Source organism: Neovison vison, chromosome 3 (assembly GCF_020171115.1).
Source record: "Neovison vison isolate M4711 chromosome 3, ASM_NN_V1, whole genome shotgun sequence".
Lineage (NCBI taxonomy): Eukaryota > Metazoa > Chordata > Mammalia > Carnivora > Mustelidae > Neogale > Neogale vison.
Genome location: NC_058093.1, coordinates 212,626,481 through 212,635,181, shown reverse-complemented (window position 1 = coordinate 212,635,181; position 8,701 = coordinate 212,626,481). Strand labels below are relative to the sequence as shown.

The 8,701-nt window shown below is 55.5% G+C and overlaps 1 protein-coding gene across 4 annotated transcripts in view; it reads right to left on the bottom strand.

Annotated features, from left to right (window-relative positions):
• Positions 1-444: 444 nt before the first annotated feature.
• Positions 445-8,701, bottom strand: part of DGCR2 (DiGeorge syndrome critical region gene 2) — a 91,634-nt gene continuing 83,377 nt past the window's right edge. For all 4 annotated transcript variants that reach the window (XM_044243735.1, XM_044243736.1, XM_044243737.1 and 1 more), the window contains 3 exons: positions 5,972-6,124; positions 4,782-5,018; positions 445-3,339 (listed from right to left, as the gene is read on the bottom strand). In XM_044243735.1, coding sequence (XP_044099670.1) covers positions 3,083-3,339; positions 4,782-5,018; positions 5,972-6,124 — 647 coding nt within the window. In that variant the 3' untranslated portion in view covers positions 445-3,082. The remainder of the gene's footprint in view (positions 3,340-4,781; positions 5,019-5,971; positions 6,125-8,701) is intronic.

The window sequence follows — 8,701 nt, the reverse complement described above, 5'->3', positions numbered from 1 at the left end:
AAGCTGACGGCACTCAGGACCCCTCACCACCCCAGCAGGTGTGTTCAGGAATGAAGGAACGGTCCTCGAAGCTCCTAACCCCATCAAGGGACTCCCTGTTCTTTCCTGACCCTGGCCCCTCACCCACCCAGCCCGTGGGCCCCCAGTGCCCAGCCTGGAGCCAAATGTCAGGCGGCTGGGTTAGGAAGGTGAGCACAAGGGCCCACCTGAGGTTGAGTCCCTGTGGGTACCCTTTTGTTCCTTCATCACAAACTGGGGAATTCCTGAAAGGGCCATGGTCAGAGAGCAGAAGGAACAGGGCATCCTGGAGCCCTGCACCTGGCCTGGCTGGTACAGATGCTCTGACCCCTCCACCCACCCATTCCCACCACTGTGTCATGCAGCCCCGACGTGTCTGGAGTCTCCCATCCCCACTTGGGTCACACCAAGGACTGACCACACCTCTTCCAGAACACAAATTTATTTGGCATTTGGATGAAATGGTTCTCACAGCATCTTAAGAAAAGGATTAGTGCCAACCCAACCAAAAATAAACCCAAACTAAAAACCCTTAGTGAAAGGAAAACATAAAAAACAGGCATCGAGACAATGTACAGTATGGACTCCTTCTCCACCAGGTAAGTCAGGACCCGGGGGAGGAGGCCCCTCCCAAGAGCTTGGCCTGTACCTCTGGGGGCCCAGTCTCTCTCAGGAGCACAAGAGTTGCAGCTACTAGGGTTGGCCTCGGGATTCTTCATCGGACCGTGGAGCACAGTCAGATCTTACAAAGGGTGGTAGCTGGGCAAGAGGCCAAGGACAGCCAGGCTGACACCAGCTCCCCCTCGTTCCTCTCACAACCGCCCCCCAGTGGAGGTCAGCTCCCGGGCACCGACTCCTGCAGACACAGCAGGTGGGGGTCTGGAGTAGCCCTGCACATGGGCCTTCTGCCCGGCCCATGGATGCAAGTGGGCTGAGCACCCCAGCGCCGGGACAGAGCCCTGTGGCCAGTCCAGAAGCAGGTTCGCCGTTTCAGCTCACTCCCTCCTCAGCACCTCCTGTGTGCCTGATTTGCCCCAGCAGTCCTTCAGTCCCCACAGGGAGTTCCCCAGTCCCACATGGTTCCGAGGTATGGGCCAGGGACACGGGAGCTGGAAAGGACTCTCAGCTATAGAGGTCAGGCCCTCTGTGCTCTGCTGGGGCGGACACTCCAAAGGAGACAGGCTCAGGACACTCACCTGGCACCAGTAAGACCCGTGACTGTTCTCCAGCCCTCAGCTGCCCCAAGCCCAGCAGGCTGGAGGCAAAACACGCTTCCTGCTTGGTCTTCGGCGGCCAGTGTGGGCCGTGAGGGCCCAGTATGCCATTCTCAAAGTGGCAGCCCTTTGGCAAGGGGAGCTCCGGCCTGCTCGGCATGCAGCCCACCTGCCTCCCACACTCTGGGTCCTGCAAGTGCGGACAGGCAGCTCAGACTTCACACCTCTGGCCGGCTCAGGGCATGACAGTTTCTGTGGGGCAACTCAAAAACCTCACCCCGTCCTGGAGGAACACAATGGGTTTCCAATCGGAGAGTGTGAGAACGTGCCACTGAGGTCTGTCACCACAGAGCACTTCTGGTCAACCCTCCAGTCACTGCACGCTGGTCTGGAAAGGCCACACTGGGGACCAGGTACAGGGCTCCATGCGCTCAGCCACAGGGCGGAGGTGCAGACCTCGCTGAGCCTCGGGGCCACCCCAGACATCACAACGGGCCTGGGAAATGGGGGCCCCATGCCCGAGCTCTGGTGTACCACTACCACCTGCAAAACTTGGACACATATGTACACACATATAGACACACGCACACACACAAAAAGAAAAGATCCAGACATTCAACGTAGAAAAGATATGGATGTGCTAAAAATCGCACAGAACCCGCTTAATCTCGAAACCTCAGAAATGCTAAAAGCCCCATGTCAGGAGATGGGACCGCTGCCCAGGAGCAGGCAACAGGGTCCCTTGGTCCAGAGGCCCCTGCGCAGGGTACCCTGCACCCTGAGCTGCTGAGGAGCATGAGAAGGTGGCATGCGGCCACTGGGCACTCAGCCCCAGCGGTAACAGTGTGCAAGATGGACACAGCCCAGGGCATTCATTTCGGCCACCCCTCCCAAGAAAGAAACAACCCTTTATGGCACAAACATGATGGGGTGAGGGGCAGGCCAGGCCCAGAGGCTAAATCAATTAAGAGTGGGGGCTCCAGAGGCTAGCAGACAGGAGCCGGCTTAGCCCCCAACCCCCAGCAGAGGATCCAGGGCCAGAACACTCATGCGTGGCTAAGGGCCTTGGCCCAACTCCAGGGCTGCCTCTTGGGGGAGCCATGCACAGCAATGCTGGGGAAAAAATGGCAGGGTGGGACCAGGGCCTCCTGGCACAGAACTGGGCTTCACCAAGCCCAGCTAGACAGAGTGGAGAGTTCAACCTCCTTCCAAGACCCTCTTTCCTCAGGGCCTCGGGCACCAGAGGCCCAGGCCAGCACCCAGCCTGGGGAAGGGTCACCCTTGATGTTTACAGCTGGGGTGGAGTGGAGGGGATCCTCAGAGCAGTCATTGTAGTCACCTTCAAGACCGTCTACCCTCAGGCAGACCAAGTACCCAGACAATACTGACAGTTCACAAACATGGTGGTGCCTGGAAGCGCCCTTCCCGCCTCCTGGCCGCCGGGGCCGCGTGGCTTTCTGGCAGGCTCCTCTGGACGGCATGCCACAGCAAGCATGCCCACCAAAACCAGATGTGGTGCGGGGCCCATGCCCACGGTGCCATCTTTGTTCCCTACTTCTGAAAGGTGGGACTGAACGAACTCCGTCATTCTTTTGCCATTTGAAAAGAAACAGACAGGGACCAACAGCTATGCATGTTTCTAGAGCCCTCCAGGAGGCCCAGTGCAGGTGTCTGCTCCTTTGGGAGGCCGGTGTGGTCTGTGCTGCACATGCGTGCGGTCAGTGGGTTTGCGGCCGTGCAGCTGGGTCCAGGCTCACTCAGGGGCCCTTTAAGTCTCCCACGGGGATCAGGATTTTCTTGACAGCAAAAAGGTGCTCTCTGCCCGTCGAGGCCTTGGGCTGGGCCATCCTCTACACCACGGTACTGAGGGAACTGCGGCTATGGCGGCCGCCCCCTGGCAGTGCCTCTGTGGCTGGGGTGCTCCCACTCTGGCCAGGGTCAGGGGGCACAAGCAGGGCACTGCTGCTGTCAGCTGAGTCTTCCAAGTTGGCCAGAGAGGGCCCCGCAGTGGGCAAAGGGTGCTCCAGACGCCGGGGTGACGCCCCTTCACCACTGCCATCCCCTGGGCTCGGCGGCCTGGCCTCTGCCGGCTCAAAGGCATCATCGTCTGCAGGGAGACAAAAGGGTGTCAGCAGGATGGTGGGTCTGGCACAGGGGAAGAGGGCAGGAGAGAACCAGGGGACGCTCCTCCTGCCATCACCCCTCACCTCTGCCCTCCTGATAAGGGGCCAGGTGCAGGGGTACAACTAGGAGCAAGCCATGGTGTGTGGTGTGGGGGGACATGGCAGTCAGCAGATCAAAGTTAGGGGAGAGGGAACATCCTCTCAGACTTGGTGAGAGTCAAAGCAGGGCATCCCTGACATGAGGGAGTTACTGGGCTGGCAGCGGCCAGGCTGTTGCTAGAACATGGGGATGGGAATGCAGGAGACAGGGCTGGAGCAGGCAGCTCGGCAAACCTCACAGGGGTTTGAGGGAAGCTTTGTGGCAGACCACTCCGTTCAGTGTGTCTGCTCCTTATTAGCCAGTCCCTCTCTGAAAGCTTGGGCATGGGGGCCCAGCGTGCCCCTTTTTGCTGGCTGGCCTCCCCCCAGCCCCAGGAGTCCATGACCCTGCCCTGGGGAGGCTCCACGCAGGCAGCTGGGATCTCTTGCCCTCCCACAGTGGCATTCCTGGCAGGAAGCCTGTTGTGCCCTGACCCCCCGAGAGCAGACGGAAAATCCGTGTGTGCAGGGGTCAGTCACATTCCAGGTCCTGCCCACAGACCACAGAGGAGTGATCCCAGTGAACACAGCATGGCTGGCCCCATGACACCTGTCCTGCTGTGGTACATGGGTGCACAGGGAACCAGCCACCTCGGGGTAGGGCACCGCCCGCTGGTATGCTGCAAGGGGTCGTGTGTACGAGACAGTGTTCACACAGCGGCAGATGGGATGGGACACCTGAGCTGCACACCAGGCACAGGGACAAGCCAGGCAGTGGTGAGGAAGCCGGTACGTCCTTTGTGCTACATGGCCCTGTCAGGAACGGGCTTTCAGGGTATCAGATGGATAACAGATCCGAGTCATTGGGCCAACATCACAGAACCAGCGCTTTCTCCAAAGAACTGCTTCCAGACAGGAGGCAATGTCATGATGGTGTCTCTTGAGCTCACGACACATACACGTGTCTTTAGGGCCAAACAGTTGGCTCTGGGTGGGCCCCTGTAGCTCTGGGTTCGCCCTGTCCCCACAACCACCAGCACCTGGCTCCCCAGCTCTCCACAGAGCCTAGCTGGGTACGCCCCAAGGGCTGCTTGCTAAGAGGCGTTCACAGGAGGAAGGCCAGTGGCAGTGTAACAATTGCCAGCAGTCATCAGCATGGGCAACCCTGGGAAGAGCCCGCCTACCGACACATGGCAATATCTTCTACCTTAAATGGAAACCCAAGGGAAAAGCAGAAGACCAGGAGGAAGTGGAGGTTCAGGGTCCTGCGGACTGGGGGGGAGGACCACTGGCTGCACATGGTGGAAGGTTAGTGACGTGCTGCTCCCTGTCCTTGTGGGGGAAGCACCTGCGGGGTCGTAGAACACGCTGTCAGGGTTGATGGAGGCCTCGTAGGGCGGTGGCGGATCATCGGGCTGGTCAATGTCTGGGTACTTATATGCGGTGTAGGGAGGCGGAGGGTCGTGGAAGTGGAACGTGCCGCCTTCCCCATCGTCAGAAAGGTGTAGTGGCGTGAGGCCGGTGCCAAACCCGTCTGGGCCGTAATCAAAGCCAGGGATCCTCCGGCCAAGGTTGAAGTGGTGCACTGCACAACCACAGGGAGACAAGCAATAGAACCACGTCACTCAAAGGCACGCAGCTCAGTCCCCAAGTCACTCACCTCCTCTCGAGGCTGGACCTGCAACCCCAGGCCCAAGGGGTCAGGTATCCTGACTGTCACACTCGTATGCCCAGCTTGCCCACCCAGACCCCCTCCTTCAGTCCATTCCTGGCCCTAACCCATTTGCAACCCCTCACTACTTCCTGCCACTTCTGCTGCCCAGCCATCACCACACCCTCCCACCTGAGGGTCTCTGAAGCTGACCTGGTGGGAACTGAGGGTCTGAGGAAGGACTACGCTGGCTCTCAGTGCCGTAAGGCCCCCAACTGGCACAGCCCCTCAGCTTTCCTGCCACCTTGACTCAAGAGCCCTCGGGCCCTTGGGGTCTGTAACCATCCCACCGCTCCCCACATGGACTGGGGGACTGGGTGCTGGGGAGCCTGGCTTGCTTGCTGAGACAAGGAGCAATTCCAGCTCTACTGAGGGCACAGGCCTCTCACTGCAGAGAACTTGGGCTGAAGAGGGCAAGTCACACCCTAAGCTGCCTAACAGTTCTGGGTATCTGCTGCTCTGCCCCCTCTCCACCCCGCAGGTGGCCCACTCATGGTCCAGGCTGCCAGAAAAGGTAACATCACTGATCAGAACACGCAACAGCAGCTGTGGGTCCAGCTTCAAGGCCTGGAGGGGCGGGGGAGCCTGGGGGCAGCTGGCACTGACAATGTGTCCCTCCCTTCACATATCTAGGGCCTGATTTCAGGTCCCCAGGACAGCTCCTCCAGCTCCTCAGGTGCTGGGGACAAGCTGGGGCATCCCTATCAATATCCTCTCCTTCCTCCTTGCCCCTTCCTGCTTCCTGTGCCCTCCCACTCTCTCAAGGGGACCTAGCCTGGAGTGGGGCCTCCACTGGGGCTGTCATTGGCAGGGCGAGCCACACTCACAGTTGGCTCCGATCAGGGACTCAATGCGTTCCCGCCGCCTCTGGCGAAGCCGGTGGACCATGAAAAGCAGCAGCGACAGGATGAGGAAGGAGGAGATGCAGCTAACGATCAGACGCATCCCACTGGCCATGGAGTCGAATAGGCTGTTGCCATCTGTTACAGGGAGAGGAAGGAAACTGGCTGTTCTCTAAGAGGGGAGACTGACCCCCAGGTGCTTAGTGGTACGGGAAGGCCACAGCCTTTCACCACCAGGCAGGTATGTGGAAAAGGCAAGTGCTTCCTGATTCCCTGCACTTGATGATCTTGGGAGAGATGGAAGAAATGAAACAACTCAAAGTCATGAGTACTGTGCTAACACCAAAGGAGAGACACAAATTGTGGGCCAGGAATAATATTTTACCTTCCAGCCTAGCACTAAGTTCCATTCAATGAGCCCCTTCTGCCTAAGAGGCGCTGCTATAGGTCCCCGTACCCCCAACCACACAGGACAAAATCAGGCACATGTGACCAAGTTCCTGGACCCTAGACCAGGGATGCTTACCTGGGCGACTCTGTAACTCCCAGGGAACATGTGACAACATCTGGAGAGATTCTTGGTCCCCACCAACCCCTCAAGGGTGGAGGCACTATTGGCCTCTGGTGGGTAGAGGCCTGTGGTGCTGCTCAGCAGCTTGCCAAGCACAGTAAGGGCCCACGTCACAGTGCTCAGTCCCAAATGTTGACTATGCCCACATGGAGAGAGCCTGCCTTGCCCTGGTGCCCACCAGTGCTTGTCCGGTGCTTGCTGTGGATGGAGCACACGTGGTGAACACAGGAGGAGACGTGAGGGAAGAGAACTTGCGCTGGCTGAGTGCCTACAGGGGGACAGACTTCCCATGGGCTCTCACTGAGGTGAGATGGACCACTTGTACCAAGTCACAAACTAATAGAACCAGGAAGTGGTCCCGAGAGTACCTGCCTCCACCACCCAGAAGGCAGGCCACAGACTGTCAAGTTCCACCTCTGTGACAGCCATGCAGGCAGATCCCAAGGAGACACTTCATGACCAACAAGGATTCCATGTGAGAGGCCGGGCTCCTGGGGCCCTTCTACTGCTTCCGCTGGCCCAGCCAGCTCCACACCAATGCAGATGGTCTGAGCTCACTCTTGCCCTCCTCCCACAGGGCCAGGGAGCCTCCCTCAAAGCTGCACTTATTGCTGACAAAACTTGGGAAGTAAATATGTATAAAGGATACATCCTCTCCCCAATTAGCTGCTTTTCTGGTGCCTCTGATCCTCTTCCAGTGTCAAGGGAACATTTCATCTGTCTGTGGGAGGACAACTGTCAGCTCAGGGGGCTGCTGACATGTCTGTTAATTGGTGGCCAGCTCAGAGATCCCAAGGGGGCACCTGCTTAAGCAACAGTCCCTTTGCAACGACTCTTACTAATCACTTCCAAAATAAACTCAAGGACACAGTAAAGGTCCCTGACCATCCCTCCATGGTGATTACCAGGAAGGAGGAAGCACCCCCTAGAAGAAAGCCACCTGCAGTCACACACAAAGAAGACAGCACTGTCCTAGGAGACAGAAGCCAGCTCTTGGGTCCTTGGGGACTCACACCATGACTGGTCAGCTATAAATGTTGCCTATCCCAAGGTCACAAAGATTTTTCTATGTTCTCTATTTTCTTTTAATGTACTTAATTTTTTTTTAGAGTATATATTTTTCTTCTAGAAGTCTTACAATGTAAGGTTTTATAGTTAGGTCTATGACCATTTTTTTTATTTATTTGAGAGAGAGAGAGACATTGAGAGAGACCATGAGAGGCGAGAAGGTCAGAGGGAGAAGCAGACTCCCTGTGGAGCTGGGAGCCCGATGTGGGACTCGATCCCAGGACTCCGGGATCATGAACTAAGCTGAAGGCAGTTGCTTAACCAACTGAGCCACCCAGGCACCTGGTCTATGACCATTTTGAGTTAATTTTTATACATTGTAAGATGTGTAGTTAAAGGTGTGTATGTATGTATGTGTGTATATATATATGCAAATATATATTTGCATATATATTTTTTTAATATGGATGTCCAACTGTTCCAGCACCATTTGTTTAAAGATATCCTTTCCCCATTTAATTGCCTTTGTACTATTGTCAATTATTAGTTGACCATATAAGTGTGGGACTATTTCTAGACTATTTTGTTCCAGGGATCTACGTGTCTCTTCTTCTGATAATATCACACTGTTTTGATTACTATGACCATACAGTAGGTTTTAAATCAGGTACCATGAGTCCTCCAACTTTGTTCTTCTCAAAAACTGTTTTAGCTAGTCTAATTCCTTTGCCTTTCTACATAAATTTTTTTTATTTTTTTAAGTTTTGTTTTGTTTTAAATTTCTAAGTAATCTCTACATCCAATGTGGGACATGAACTTGCAACCCTGAGATCATGAGTTATGTGTTTCACTGATTGAGCCAGCCAGGCACTCCTCTATATAAATTTTAGAATCAGCTTGTCAATGTCTGTAAAAAGTCTGCTGGAATTTGGGTTAGGACAGCACTGTATCCATAAATAACTTAGGGGTAATTAACTGCCTAATGATACTGAGTCCTATGATCCATGAACATGGTATACCTCTCCTCTGATGTCTTTCATCAGTATTTTATAGTTTGTGCATATATTTGGAAGGTTTATGCCTAAGTCATGTTTTTTGGTGCTACTGTAAATGGTACTTTTTAAAAATCTTTAAAT